Source organism: Liolophura sinensis, chromosome 3, assembly GCF_032854445.1.
Source record: "Liolophura sinensis isolate JHLJ2023 chromosome 3, CUHK_Ljap_v2, whole genome shotgun sequence".
NCBI lineage: Eukaryota > Metazoa > Mollusca > Polyplacophora > Chitonida > Chitonidae > Liolophura > Liolophura sinensis.
The window spans coordinates 14,291,289-14,307,871 of NC_088297.1; the positions used below are offsets into that span (position 1 = coordinate 14,291,289).

Consider the following 16,583-nt stretch of genomic DNA (forward strand, 5'->3'; position numbering starts at 1 on the left):
GCCACGCATTTTTTTTCTGACGTGCTTGGTTACTCTACAAATCAACTAAATTAAAAGGCAAAACAGGGTTTGGTTGACATAAGGAAAAACAGCTGCATCCTCATGTTATAGAAGTAACTCATCCCTGATTGGTTAAACCAATAAGCTTGTTGATCCACCAGAAATCTTAGCATAATACAAAAGCACAGATACTCCGAAAAACAGAGAAGTCGCATCTTTGACTTTTCAATATTTTAACAAAATGTTATTTGTCATCTTCAGGATATGTGTAACAACATGTATGTTGTTTTCTGAAATATTGAAATGTCAAATATGCAACTTCTCAGTTTATTTGGCGGTATCTATGCTTTTTATATTATGCCAGACTACTAACATGGCAGTGCTTTTGATTGACTCAGTTGCTTAGTTTGAACTATGATATCTTTGTTTGTGTTACATCACTAAAATGAAAAAATTATGCGTTTCAAAACTCCCTGAGGCATTCTTTATCAATGCATACATGTATGAATATTTAGTGTTATATAGTGTTTAGTGTTTTCTTTATTTTTTAAACATGTTATCCAATCCAGAGATTAGCCAATTTACACATGGTTAGGTTTTTAAATCAAATAAAGGAAAACCGACCATGGTATCAAGCTGAAGAATGTTGTGTGTATCGGTTGTAAATGTTCAAAAAAAAAAAAAAAAAAAAAAAAAAAACATCAAGAATAAGGTTAATTTTTGTATTCACAGCTTTAAGGAAGCTGTTTTAGTTCCATTATGATATAGTGTTTAACTGCAATATTTATTGCCATTCTCTTCATTTTGAATGAAGTGAAAGCTCTATAGTATGTGTTCTTAGCATGTGTGTTATCTTCTCTGTCTTTGTAGAAACCCACCCCTGGCCCATTTGTGAAGGACATGATGGACTCCAGTCTGTTCTACAGTAACAAAGTTCTGAAGGAGTTCAGAGGAGTGTAATTACACTTTTGTTATAATGTAACATGATAATGTAATAGTGTAACAACAAAAAAATTCTATAGTTGAGAAAGCAAGTCTTGAAAATGAGAGCGGTTCTTAAATCTTGACCAATACCATGTGAGTGAAAACTTCTTGGGCGTTACATTACCACAGTGAAAGTTCTTTTTTTTTCATGGACATAATCATGGGTTTTCTTAAAATCTCATCAGTGAGTAATCAATGTTTCCCTTGTACAGGTCACAGGAAGAAAGATTACCATGAAGCAGTGTAGCCAATAAAAAAGCAAACATTGTATATATATATATCTGTAAAACAACAACCCTCCCAATGGCAAGCACAAAGTACAGGTTCAAACCTGGCCTTTGACAGGAATTTGTAGATTGCCCTGCTCTCACTGTCCATGGGGCCTTTCTGACAATAATTGGTTGATGTAGCTCACATGGCCGTTTGCACAGTCTTAATATTTGTTGGAGACTAATGGCCTTGCACCAGTATGGTGTGCATATCTGTGCATCACATCTGGGAAAGTACCGGACCTGATAGCGCAGTTGGTAGAGCGTCCGCTTCGGGAGTGGTAGATCCAGGCTCAATCCTCCGTCAAGTCACACCTAAGGCCTTAATAGAGGAAGTTGTAACTTGTGTTCAGCATGAAGAGGATAGCGCATCGACAGGTTGACAAGTATCAGTATTATGGCTCGGTTGACAAGTATCAGTATAATGGCTCGGGCGGGGCGGCTTACTTACCTTTGGTAAGTCATCTCAGTGAAGCAGCACTCAATAAAAGAGCTTTAGAAATCTGTCCTGCAACAAGGAGGCACATTACATGAACATACACTCTGAGGAGTCTTTCGTCGTCATATGACTGAAAAATTGTCAAGTACGATGTTAAACCCCAAGCACTCACTCACTCACTCACTCGCTCGCTCATCTGTGAAAGTTTATCAGTAACTTGTTAGACATTATGGGTTTACATCATGTAATTCAGTTACCACCACCTATAACTGTTTATAGTATAAATGAACATTCAATGAGCAGTCAGCTAAATAAATAAATAAATAAATAAATAAAAACAGCATTCAAGTAGATAACTATTAAAAGAGAGAGATTAAGACAGGATTTTCTTTTCTGTGAAACAGGAATGAAACCCAGGTACAGTGGTGTAAATCCCTGACAGGTATCTTTAACGAGCTGATGGCGTATATCAAACAGCACCACACCACAGGTGTCGCCTGGAACCCTCAGGTAAGTCAATTTTATCTGCTTCTCCGACAGCCGCAACCTAGACTTCTTTCTCAGCCATGTTCGACATGACTTTCCTGATCGCCATCATTTGTCTGTAGTTGGGCTTGATAAAGAACCAGCTTGGTATACTGTAAGGCTGAGCCCAGTTTCACAAAGATGTCGTACATTTACGATAATCGCACATTTAGGACAATGGTACGGTAATAGTGACATACAAAATGTTGTAAAATAAACAAAATGCAGTACGACGTTTGTGAAACTGGCTTCTGATCTTTAAAGGAGAAGAAAACATAAAAATTATGCCAAAATCAAGTGAAAGAATGTCAAAACTTATTTGCAAATATGACCTTTAGTATTTTTTTGGATTTTTTTTTTTCAAGAGAAAAGGTAGTTTGAGAACATTTTTTTTGTTGGGTAGTTGGGATCAACTTTTGGTATTTATTGTTGTTGCATAATAATGTTGTAAATAAGGATTTGAATGTAAATTTGTTGTTTATTGAAACTTATCCATTTAACCTAAATTATGATCATGTGTATGAGTATATTAAAAATATAAATATGATCCAAATTGAGGCTTAATACATTTGTTAGCTGGAAAGAACAAATTCTAGTGCAAAAATATTTATTAAACCGGTGTTACATCTTTATTTATGACATTATTAAACAAAGACTATAAATACCAAAAGGTGGTCCCAAATACCCGGCATACAAAAAATTTTTTCAAGTTTCTTTTTCTCCTTAAGGAAAAATCAGAAAAATATTGAAGACCACATTTAGGAATAACTTTCCGCACTCTTTCATCTGAACTTCATGGCATTTTTATGGTTTGTCCACTTTTAAACAGACTACAGAACCAAAGTGAGGTACTTACTACATACTGCTATATAAGGTACATGTATTCCAATGTTCTTTTGGAGAAATTGCTCTTCCAGCATCTTTGAAATTGCTTGGTGTTTATATGATTTATTTATTTATTTATTTATTTTTTATTTATTAGATGGGTGTTTTACACCATATTCAAGAATATTTCACTTATATGACGGCGTATAACAGGACATTTAATAGTTGTGAGGCATAAAATTCATAAGGCATTCACAGCACAGTAATACCTGCAAACATGGTTGACAGCTGTCACACCGCAACTTCGCAATTTGCAAAGAGCTTTGCAATTTATTCACAAAGTTTTGTGACTGTTACAGTTTTTACTTGAAGTCTGTCGCAAATATTAAGGCTGTGTTGCACCATTTTGATCTGATTATTGATTTGTGTATATCTACATACATTTTCCGGACGGGCCTTCTGTTTTTTCTTCCTGGGAAGATGGGCATTGTTTACAGTTTATTGATTTTGCAAGAAAATAAATCTGTTTGGTATGGTTTCATGTAGCTACCTTTCTTTGTGAGGTTTAGACTAAATTTTAATGTGTTTTGATGTGTTTTTTTTTTTTTATTTTTGGGGTCTCATAGTAAGGGAGGTAACTTTCTGATCTTTTTGTGGATAGCTAGATAACCTGCTGATTTATGAGAAAATAATAGAAACCTGAAATCAGCATTTATCCTATTCAAGACGAATTAGCATGCAGCTGAGTCATTTTTGTGGATCCCAAAATGGTTTCCATTAGTATTGCTTTCCTTTTTTTCTCTGTGTTGAAACCTGTATGAAGCTTTTCAGTATCAACATGTCATGCTTTGGGCTTTCTCGGAAACTTGACACTGGTGGTATGAAGAGTGTGATGATGAAGGAGCATGTGTCTGTGATTAGGGAGCCAGGGGGCAGGGCTCAGGGTCAGGTGGGGCAGATGAGGGACAGTGGGAGGGGAGGTCTGCCCCTGGATGGACAAGGATGATAGGTCAGAGGTCATTAGGATTATCATTAAGCAGTATGGTGACCAGTCTTAGGACTGATTCCCCAAAGCTATATTCCTGACTTACCATAAATAACCGAAACCTTTGCCCTGCCCCCCCCCCCCCCCAAAATGGTTCGTTTTATGAAGCAAATAAATGCTACAATATATTAAAAATATTTTTGGTGCAGAAACTTACATTTTCGTAGTAGGATGTCACCTTACCTTCCAACCAAACCTCCAAACCCTCAAAGTCAGTAGCACTCTCAGAATCAGGCAAAGAGGCATTTATTGTAAATTACAACGGCGAAGCCTAAATATTATTTTCATATATTTTTCCTTAACAGTTAACTAAACATTTTGTTTAGTGTTTCCAGTTTTAACTCATAAGGACTAAATAGTAAGCATTTGTGAATCACATTTCAGGTTTTGACTTAGATGTAAATCGAAGGCTGATTAGCTTAAGATTGTCTTTAAAACCTCGGTTCAGTTTCACGTTGTTTTGTCTTTAAACCATAAATGAAACTTTAAATTGTTGTTAAATTATTTGCCAGTTTGAAACCATAATACATTAAAAATAAGAAGAATTACAAAGTATTTAAAAAAAAAATGAAGAATGTGATGACCAGCGTGGCATTCTTTCACTTCCTTGATCTTCGTGGGAACATTGTGCCCACTAATTTCTGAATAACATGTTTAACACCCACTAGCGGGTAAATGTAGATGGCAACTTGAACAAATAATCCTGCTCTACTTCTGTCTCAGAATGCTGTATTTCAGTGTAAAGGATTCAGATGACACTTTTTTGCTTGATTCTGATTGATTCTGCCCTAAAGGGCCATGCATTTAAGGATTTTTTATCACATTGGATTAAAAAAGACTCAAGTGTTGGCATCAAAGCCTTAAAATATCGTTTTAATGGCCCTTAACTTAATTCCTTAACCTTTTCGCATATATAAGAGCAACTTTGAGTCCAATATATGCGCATTTTAAATTTGGTTTTGGAGACAAAACTGTATTGGTTTGATTGTCCAATTTCAGAACTTTACAACAAGTATAATTTTATCAGTCTAAGCAGAGTAAAGCCATCAGAATATGCTTGAATAAAGACCTTGTAAAAAGGTGTAAGAATTACAGTATATGCTTCTGAAAGCGGGTTTTAACATTCCTAACTTTAGATGATATATGGTAGTCTTCCATAATTACCGGTGATCACCTACACTATACTTGTGAACCAGTACATATTAATTTTGCTAATAATTTTGGCTCATTTGCCGTGAATGTGGAAAAAAGATATTATTTATAGAATCTGTGTTAAATAAGCATCGAGTCAGTTACATAGCTGATATGGAAAGTTTGTTGATGTCTCGTAGCAGATGAATTCTTAGTTATTGGTCAATAGAAATTCTGTGATTGATACTTTCTGCTGATAATTGTGAAAAGAGGTATATTGTTATCTTAGTTGTTGTGCCAGTGGATGTTGCCGTAACCTGCAAGGACTGTGTTTGTTTGAAACAAGAATTCAACTTTGGTGAGAGAAATACAAATTGGTATTTAGTTCATTCATGACTGGTCGTGTAGGCCCTATATGTCCTTCTACAGTTGATATTTCTTGTTTTATTCAAAGAAATCCATATGCTGAAAAAGGGGCCATTTGATTCTGTAAATACTTAAAAGAGCTTATTCATTTTAAAAAAGACATATAAAATCTTAAAGCCAGTCAGCAAAAACTTTGATTTTTTTTGTCTTTTTTGAGGGTTTTCCTATTTTGTAAAGTGTAATAAACATATAGTTGACTTTATTCTTAAGTGTGTAAATTAATTATGGAATCCTGCATGGAATAAAATGCATGTGTGACTTGCTGAATTTTGTGTTTTATTCTAGTCGTGAAAAAAAATGCAATTCATGCCCCTTTTAAGAGCATTAATTTTCTTTTTCTTCAAGTCTGCATTATCTAAGATCTTACGATGTACCGTACTCACTCCTCGTGTTCACACTCTAATCTCTACTTCTCTATGTTATCCTTTTTTTCTTTTCTCTACCCCACACATAAAGTGGCTTTCGGTGTTCTACCTACCAGCTCTGCCTTACCCATCACGTCTGTCGGACATTTCGTTTGCATTTTTTTCTCCCACTTTGCTGAGAAGATGTCAAAAACATTCTGAAAAAACCCCTGCTATAAACATCATTGTGTGTCAGTGCTATCCTCGGTAAAGGAACCCATATCTGGTGTCGAGGGTGGCAATATGAATTGCTAGTTAATACCTGGATCATATGCCCATCATCTGGTAGCGGAGTTATATTGTATGTGCACATGTTAGTAAAGGGAGATAATTTTATGTGTTTTTATGTACTTATTTATGGGTGTATTTGTTTTGGGTGACAAATGATGTATATTACATTACAGAACTCTTACAGGACTTTTGCATTTGTTTGACACCGGGTATAGATATGTGACTGAAAACCTTTTTTTTTTTTTTTAAGAATAACTGTACATGGGAGTTGAACTATTGTCATGTTTATTGCTCATAGTATGGTGTTTGAAAAATAGAGTGCTTAAAAGAAACATTTACATTTTCACAGTATTTCTTTGGACGATATGGGAACATTTACATTTTTACAGTATTTCTTAGGACGATATGGGAAACTTTACATTTTCACAGTATTTCTTAGGACGATATGGGAACATTTACATTTTTACAGTATTTCTTAGGATGATATGGGAAAATTTACATTTTCACAGTATTTCTTAGGACGATATGGGATCATTTACATTTTCACAAAATTTCTTAGGACAGTATGGGAACATTTACATTTTCACAAAATTTTTAAGGACGATATGAGAACATTTACATTTTCACAGTATTTCTTAGGACAATATGGGAACATTTGAAGCCGTATGAGAAGAGTTTGTTGAAATGAAATAAGTGAGAGAGAAATCAATTGATCGTAGCTAAAGTCTTCATTTAATTAAGAAAGGCAAATAAAGTGTTGAATAGACTTTATGTTAGGCTTCTCTGTTTAACCAAAGTGCGCTCAGGCTGAGGTGAGAAAATATAAGACGCCCAAAAAAAAAAAAAGCACTTGAATTTTTTTATCAAAGAAAGCACAGAAGAGCGAAAACATGGTGATTCCATCGGGTCTGGGTAATTTGTCACACCTGCATCAGTGCAGGTGCATTAGCACTCACTGTTTGTTGTGCGTTTCCAGGGTAGAAAATAAACTTGGATTTTCCTCGCTTCTGTCGCCTAAACAGTGTGTAACACAGCCGGCTTGTGGATTGTAAACATTACTACCTTAAACATGTACCTGGTTCCCAGGTTCTACTTTACACCCTCTACAGCTCTCTGGCCAGGCCTGCAAAGGTGCCATGTACTGGATAATTGGAGAGTGTTTACGGTCAGTTATATCTGCTAGGAATGTTGTTCCTCCATGCCACTGGGAAATGTCAGCCCAGACTTTTTCACCTCCTTGACTAACATCGTAATGCCCTGCAACTCAGGTAAATATTGGAATCCTGGTCAGTGGCCTGAAAATAATTAAAGTACAAGTGTTTGTATGTACCCCGATTCTTCAACATTTTCAGCCCCCACTGCAACCAGTATTTTGAAAGATTCTGAGACAACTGTGGTGAAATAATTTGCACAGTTGTAAGAAGCCAGCATCATAAATGACACAACCCAAACAATTGTGTGCATACATTCCACTGCAATAAAGTGCTATAGAGGTTGAAAAGGTTGAAGATTTTCACTATATTACTTAAACTCTCCTACATTCTGTATGAAAATGAAAAGAATTTTGCCACATCCACAGGATGTGTGAAACTATAGCTATAGTAATGATTAAATTCACTTAAAATGAGGTTTACAGCAAAGCAGTCATTGTGAAAAGGAAACAAAAATAAAAAATAATGAAATTTCACATGGTGTTTGTCACATGTACTTGTGAAATTGTGTTTGAAAACTTACATGTTGTTTTCAGAGGTTCAAAATAGTTTTCTATTCATGGTGCATGTGTATTGTTGAATTTTTTTTTTGTCTTTAATTTTGTTTGTGCGAAAGCATGATTTACAGTGATATTTTACCCACTGCTAACAAAAAGTATATAAGTTGATGGTCATAACTTTAGCTTAACTGATCAAAATAGCCCGTGGATTATCGTGGGTTCTGCCAGCAACTAACGCTTATAGATAAATAAATGCTGCAGCAAAGTTAAAATCCATGTACATGAAATTGCATGTTTTCAGCTCACATTATGAATATTTTTTTATTAATCATCCTGGCAAAACTTTGAAGTTCTAGCCTCAGGTGCTTCTGTCTTTCTATAGATTAGCATGCATGGATTTATGGGCCTGGTCCCTTAGCTGACCCACATGCCCGATACCTGATACTTCTGTCTCTCAAGACCTGCACATTTACCAAACCCCCATCAAGTTTCCCTGCCCATAACATCTGTGGTCAGTTATAGAGGGCCGGTGACATGTGTGACTGACATATTAGGTGTGACAGTGATTTAAAAAGCAGGGTCAAGAATACTAGTTTCCTAGAGAGTTTAAAATAAAGAGAATGCTAATGTAATCAGTGCCTCTTTGAATTTGTGAAAAGTGGAGACTAGAGAGAGAACGTTGCATGATCACACTTTGTAAATTGAATTTTAACCTTACGCTTCTTTCCGAAAAATTGTATTTGTGGACAAATAATAGTCATATAACACTGCTCTTGATGCAGAAACGGACATTATTTTTACAAATGGATAACACCCTTACCTTTCAAATATATAAAGGACGCTCTTTCGCAAAACAGCGTTAACTGATTTTTCGTAACTTTTCTCATACATGACACCTTATGGCTCTATAGCCTAGAAAACCTCTAGCTGTTATGAAAAAAGTAACGAGAAATATGACTTACACAGTTTTTTGAAAGCTAGCTAGGGCCCCCAGAACACAGGTAATTTAGGCGAAATTTTTGCAGTAGTTGTTTAATCTGTCCAATCTTTGTGGCTGCTACAACATGGATGAATAACAGTATGTATACCCCTGGACCCTACCAGTCTGGTAGCTTTATGTGTTTTTGACAGCAAAACAACAGTAAATCTCTAGTCTACTGGAACTACATGTACTGTATATACTAGCATGTGGGTTGAGGGTATATGTTTAAGGACAAACGAACTGTAAATTTCCTGGGAGTTTGGGAATGTCTGAATGTCTTCAGCAGCATTTACGTGGTAGGGCTGAAGAGTGTCAATGATTAGCTGGGCAGGCATGCTGTGTGATCTGCTTGACCATGTTGAGCCAAACAGCCTGTAAATTTCCAAGGGGAGATAAATCAATGACAAGTTAAAGGGCTAAGATCTCATTAGTGTGGTCCGACCCTCAGGCTTGTGTGGGGAGAGAAGTACCTGAGCTCCAAACGCCATAAACATTCCACCCACTCCCCTCCTTGTCCTCATTTCTAGCACCAAACACCTTGTTAAAAGCCATTCCAAGCCATGTCAGTGAATTGTATGTAGTTGGTGAATTGCCCTGCTCAAATGTCTTTACTACAACCTTGTGAAGGAACTGTTTTCAAATGTGAGAAATAATGCTGTAGACTGACAGATGGACAGACAGACAGTTTAGTGACAGGAAAATGAGAATTTATGTCTTTTCTGTCTCCTGTTTTGTTTGCCCATGTCCTGTATTAGTTGATATATATGCCGTTGCGCCTTAAGACCCCTGTTATATGTGAACACATGTCAACAACAACAGCAAAGGCCATGCGCAAAAATATGAACTTCATCTTCACAGACCTAGCATGTGAAACTGTTGAAAATGGTCATTAAGATTGCTGCTTTGAAGGATGGGCAGATAGAAGTATGTTAAAGGATTCATGAAAAGTAAAATAAGCTTGTAGGTTGTTATTACGTGGGAAAGTTTTTAAAAATGTTCAAAAAATTTTCATGTTTAGGCCACATTTCATGCCTCAAAATCACTCCCTTTCTTGATGTATATTTTGCATGAACTGTTAGAAATTTGCAGATATGACATCATGGATGACCAGCTTGGAGCTCCCTGTTTGGAGAGAGTTGTTTTGACCACTGTCATGCACCATTGAATTGACTAATGCAAGCTATTTAATTTCCGAACAGATTTCTGTGACATTTTTACTCCCCAAAAACAATTGGGGTGAGAAAAAAATTTTCACTTTCATGTTTTAGAACATATGTTAATCTGCATATTAAGAAAATAAAAGATTATACTTGGTGTATCCTTAAGGCTTTAACATATGACTGAGATGTGGCAAGGTGTGATTTTTTCGACATGTAGTGTGCTGCATCATTCATGTAAGATGACAGGATCTTTACTGAATAACATGCATAATTCATGAAACCCAAGCTCAGTGTTTGTTAAAGTTTTACAGCAGTGGACAAGTTCATGGGTGGATGACATATCACTGAAAACAAAAACCACGGCCCCTTTGCCTGACAAACCCCTGATGAAACACAACAGCCAAATAAAACAAAAGAAAAAAAAAACATGTTGAACCACTTAGCCAGCAAGTGGCAACTTAAAAAACTTATAAGCAGGAATTAACTTGTGTCAAGTAAAGAAAACTTCATGTATTTTTTTTAGAAAGACTATTACTTGTTTTTGACTGGATTGTGTGAGAAATCGGGCCAAATCTCGATGACAGAACTGTTCTGTCAGTGCAAACAACTGTTTAGTGCTGACATGAATGTGCTCAGCAGAGTCGCTCGTTCTGCACCAATCACCACTTTAGCAGAACACTTCATTAAAACCTTGTTATGTTCTGCTGAAAAAGCCTTATTTTTTATTTTGCAGCACTTTTTCTTACCTTCATTGGTGTCTTCTTTGCCAACTTTGTTCCCTTTTTTTTTTTGACATATCCTCTCTTAAAGTAGGGAATTGGACTCATTGGAGAAAAGTGTACTCTAGCTTTATAATTCGGAAGTGAAAAGAAATTACATTGTTGTGTGGTATAAATGTTATGGCATTGGAGTCATGTCCCTTAATAGATGTAGTATACTGTGAATAAAATTATAGGCAGAAGTGATGAGGTTAATTATACTGTGGAAAGGATGGTATTTCCAATAGCACTGCTTTGCATCAGTTGAAGACATAAAAAATATATAAATATGTCTTCATGAAAATTATAGGAATTCTTTTTTTTTTTCGCTCTTTAGTAGGGTCTGCACAGAATGTTTTACTTTTCCTTACTCTCTGCAATCCTATTTGCCCCAGATAAAATCATATTTTGATTAATTTCTTATCAGAAAAACTGAAATTTTGACATCAAAATTATCATATGTGCTCCTGAAACTATTTTTACACACCAAATTTGAGGTAAAATATAGAACTTTTGGTGCTAAAACTCACATTTTCCAGTAGCATGTCATCGTTGTAGGAAAGTGAAAAAATCTCAAACGCCTTTCTTAGATCGATAGAACTCTGGGAAACTAGGAAATAAGTGAATCTTAGTCAGGGGTGAATTTTTAGGTCAGATACAGTTTAGGGTAGACAGGGGATCATTTGTAGAGGTGGAGAATGTATGGGATTTCCATTTCTACAGCCCACCCATCACCAGCTTACCTATCATTGCTAGTAGCACTGTAGTTCTACAGGTATATCCTACACCTTAACAAGGGAACAAAACACCTTTGGACTGATGTTGGCACTGAGCCACATTCCAGTTATTAGGAAACAGAGAAAAAAAGTGGCCAACAAATGACATGGAAAAGTTTCAACTTGTTGTGAACTTGGGACTATTTGCTTGAGTTATAGCGGTAAAGCCCAGGAGGCTGACCACAGTTGTAGAAGTGAATCATTCTTGAGTACAGCGTCTATCATTCTTGAGTACAGTGTCTATCATTCTTGAGACTACAGTGAGAATCATTCTAGACTACAGTGAGAAGCATTCTTGAGACGACAGGGAGAATCATTCTTGAGACTAAAGCATGAATCATTCTTGAGACTACAGTGAGAATCATTCTTGAGACTACAGTGAGAATCATTCTTGAGACTACAGTGAGAATCATTCTAGACTACAGTGAGAAGCATTCTTGAGACGACAGTGAGAATCATTCTTGAGACTAAAGCATGAATCATTCTTGAGACTACAGTGAGAATCATTCTTGAGACTACAGCATGAATCATTCTTGCGTGCAGCGTGAATCGTCAGTTGATGAATTCATGAATCAATCATTATTGATTATTGTACTCACTATAGTTAGTCTTCAGTGTCCAAATTGGGGAGATGGGATTTTTGGAAAAAGGTTACGAATCAAGTATGAGATGAATTAAGTTCCATCAACATCGCCATGGCACAGGAAATTGAAACCAACGTGGAAAAGGGAATGTTGGCTGTGAGAAACCGCACTGAAATATTGGCCAAAGAAAAAAATCTCTGACGCTTGCAACACCTGTTGTACTTTACACCTGTGACCATCAATATAGCTCACCCCCTAACCCAACACAACCTGACTCTCTAAAACAGGCATACCACCTCCCAAACAGACAATCAGGTGACATTCATTTACATGCTTCCCTTGGGCAAACATTTTTTAGAGGAAGGGGAGAGACATTTTGGGGGTTCGGGGTATAAATGTAAATACTGTAGTACTTTAGCAGATGTGTGTAAACCATGATCGAATGGTACTGATAATTAAGACAGCTTTAACATGTTGAAGTGGTTTCCAAATAATATAGTAAGTGATATAGAGGAAGTGGTTTTTTGCTTATTGTACGTGTAAATAAAACAAATCTGTTATCTGTCTAGTGAAGGTGAAAATGGAAGGAAATATTAGATTTGCCCAAACAAACATGTAATTCATCTGTCCTTGATAAGATAGTGAGATTTCTTCTACATGTATTTTTAGCCAGGGCCTTTGGTATTCAAACATCAGAATAAGATGTGATGTTTTCTTCTGTTTTTGAGCATTTCCTACCACTTTTGATTTGCTAGCGAGTAATTGAACACAAGTATGATTGTTTTTTTTTATGATTGTTTAATTTGCTCACAACTTATCTAGGAAGTAGGATATTGTCTGAGCTTTGTTTTGTCCAAGTGTCGGCATAATTGTCGGCATAATTGTCTCAGGATATTTTCCAGTCATATGTGCATGACGCAGTACATTTTTTATGTACGGTTGATGTGCATGTAACACCTTCTTTGAATACTTGTAGCTCCCTCTTTGAATACATTTAGTTCCCTCTTTGAATGCAAGTAGCTCCCTCTTTGAATGCAAGTAGCTCCCTCTTTGAATACTTATAGCCCTCTCTTTGAATACTTGTAGCTCCCTCTTTGAATACTTGTAGCTCCCTCTTTGAATAATTGTAGCTCCCTCTTTGAATACTTGTACCTTCCTCTTTGAATGCTTGTAGCTCCTTCTTTGAATACTTATAGCCCTCTCTTTGAATACTTGTATCTCCCTCTTTGAATACTTGTAGCTCCCTCTTTGAATAATTGTAGCTCCCTCTTTGAATGCTTATAGCCCTCTCTTTGAATACTTGTAGCTCCCTCTTTGAATACTTATAGCTCCCTCTTTGAATACTTGTAGCTCCCTCTTTGAATACTTATAGCTCCCTCTTTGAATACTTGTAGCTCCCTCTTTGAATACTTGTAGCTCCCTCTTTGAATGCAAGTAGCTCCCTCTTTGAATACTTTTAGCTCCCCCTTTGAATACTTCCAGCTCCCTCTTTGAATACCTGTAGATCCCTCTTTGAATACTTCTATCTCCTTCTTTGAATGCTTGTAGCACCCTCTTTGAAAACTTGTAGCTCCCTCTTTGAATGCAAGTAGCTCCTTCTTTCAGTAGATCCCGTCTTCTAGTAGGATCCTCAGATTGTTGGCAGTAATCACATCGTGGCCACTGATATTCATCATCTGTGCATATCACACCTGGAATTAAACACAGGTGGTAAGAGCATTGATTAACCTGCAGACACAGCCAGCAGGTACTTTACTCGCTCTAGCTCAGGGGTTTCCCTGCCAAAAGTTTGTCCATGCCAAACTCCTCATTTATAACGCCTCCGATATCCATCATCAAATGTTAAAGTACAGAGGGCTGAGTTACGTCACTTTGCAGACGACCAACACCTGGTAATGCTGTAAGGGAATGATAAATATGAGCCCAGACGTGCTTCGGGTTAAGGTTTTCACGCTAACCTCAGATGATATGCAGAACTACATTTTGTTCATCAAATGCCTCACTAAGGTTATCCACTGCTGCACAAAGTAATGAACTTTGTCAATAAAAGCATTATTCATGTCAAACATTGCCTTTTTTTTTTACGTTTTGAATAATTGACTACACTAGCTTTTTGCCTTGATCTTGACATTGTTAACATTGTTTTCTGAGCCTTGTTAGAATCCACTACATTCAAGGACAGGTAATGACATTGACAAGTTACCTGTGCATTTCTTTGTGTTTTTTGGAAGGGCTTTGCATGTTTACAAAACGGCAGTAAACATCATACGGCAAGCGTGACAGTGGTCTTACCTTGTAGGTTTTAACAGACATCCTCCAGTTTGCTGATTTCAGAAATGTTTTACTTCAAATTTGAAAGTGAAAAAGCAACTTATTTCATCAGAACAGATTATTGCTAATGTAATGTTGTGGTAGGATAAGGGTATTTTCTGTCATTGTTGAGATTTTCAGACCTTTTAATATCTGACTATCAATTCCGGTGTCTGTTTTAACTTGAGAGTTCTTCACTTACCATGTGCTTAACATCTGCACTTGTTAAGTACAAAGCAGCATACTGTAATTCTTCAGCCTTTTTACATGTTTGTAGAGTGTTTATTCAAGCATTCTGTGAAGGCATTATTTTGTGATAACTGATAAAATTATGCTTTTTGTGAAGCCCTGAAAATGGCCAATCCAACCAGTGTACTTTTGTGTTTAGAAATCAAATTTAAAATGTGCATAAATTGCACTGAAAATCAATCTTCCATATGCAAAAAGGTTGAGGAATTAGAGTACATTTATTTCTAAGAACAGTTGCTAATAGAGGTCATATTGATAAACAATTTAATTTCTTTGAACAGTCTATATGCAGCAAAAATACATGTATGTATTTGAATCTTTAACTTTATTTAAAACTGTCTCAATAACTCATGTGCACACGTGCAAACTCTATCATACTGCACCCACATTCTTCACGGATCTTAATACTCCAGTGCCAATTTCCCCTGTTGAACAAAAAAAAATAAAGATATGATATATTATTTTGTTGAAATTCTGTTACGTCCATATGGGATGTTAAAGCCCAATTAATCAAAAACACCCGCCAATCTATCTTGTGTTCCTGCAGCCTGTTATGCACTGTTTAACAAATGAGCCCATTTGCGATGAAGGCGCTGCGCCGCGATATGACGTATTGCAGGCTGTTGGGCTCGGGGTGATTATCACTCTATCTCTATGATGAGCACACCACAATATTTGCCGAGCTGGCACCCACAGTAATAGTATTGATAACAGCCGACAGCTTTACCCTTTAGAACTGGATGCGTATGTCGGAGTTATGCCAGAACACATTTGTCTTCTTTGTCTGGAGTTGTGATACAAGTTGACATTTTCTCCTACAGGCATGCCACAGGGAGGTTGGTGGAATGGCATCTAACATTCTGTAGGCTGGCTGGCATGTCAACCTCCCCTAAACTCATGGAATGCATACTGAAATTCTTCTAGTTTTTCTCAAGATGTGCAAACCTATTCTAAGGGTATTGTTCTGTGTAGAATATGACATGTACTTTTTGTAGCCCTGAAACCAGCTGGCACAATCAAACTAAAAAGATCCATAAATGACACTTCATTTATTTATTTGTTTGATTGGTGTTTTACACCGTACTCAAGAATATTTCTCTTATACGACGGCGGTCAGTATTATGGTGGGATGAAAAGTTTGCTCTTTCATATGTGAAAAGCCTGAACAATGTGGGATAATGTGCATTTTCTTATGCATGTACCAGTATACAGACTGCATCTTTCACATAAGTGCAGGATTTATAAATGAGGTCATAGCTTTTAAATATTAAATGAAAATTAATTTCATTTCAAGTTCAATTACTTTCTGATTTTATTTTTGGAAATAATAAATGGGATTTTTTCCAACATGGGTTTTTTCAGATTTAAATAAGTTGATTTCGGCTGCTTCCATTATATGTTTTAGTGGGAATCCTTGGTGTTTGAACAAAGCATTGTATGTGAACAAAATAAAGAAACTGCATTATGTGTATCTTAGTTCCTCAAACCTTATGAAAGGGTAAGTTTCAGTGCAATTTATCCACATTTTTAAATGGACTTTGGAGATAAAACAACATTGATTGGATTGGTCAGTTTGAAGGCTTTGCAAAAAGTGTAATGTTATCAATCAACAGAGAAAAATGCCTTCAGAATACCCTTGAATAAACACTTTTTTTTTGCAAACATGTGAAAAGGTTGAAGAATTACAGTACCAGGAAAATCAATATGCCATCAGTACTTAGCCTGTTTTCTGAATAAAATTTCTTGAATCTGTATAAATCAGGTGTCATATTTT

General features: G+C 36.3%; 1 protein-coding gene across 3 annotated transcripts in view; it reads left to right on the forward strand.

Annotated features, from left to right (window-relative positions):
• LOC135463625 (adenylyl cyclase-associated protein 1-like) overlaps positions 1–16,583 on the forward strand; it is a 102,901-nt gene that overhangs the window by 41,618 nt on the left and 44,700 nt on the right. For all 3 annotated transcript variants that reach the window (XM_064740966.1, XM_064740967.1, XM_064740965.1), the window contains 2 exons: positions 871–956; positions 2,097–2,202. In XM_064740966.1, coding sequence (XP_064597036.1) covers positions 871–956; positions 2,097–2,202 — 192 coding nt within the window. The remainder of the gene's footprint in view (positions 1–870; positions 957–2,096; positions 2,203–16,583) is intronic.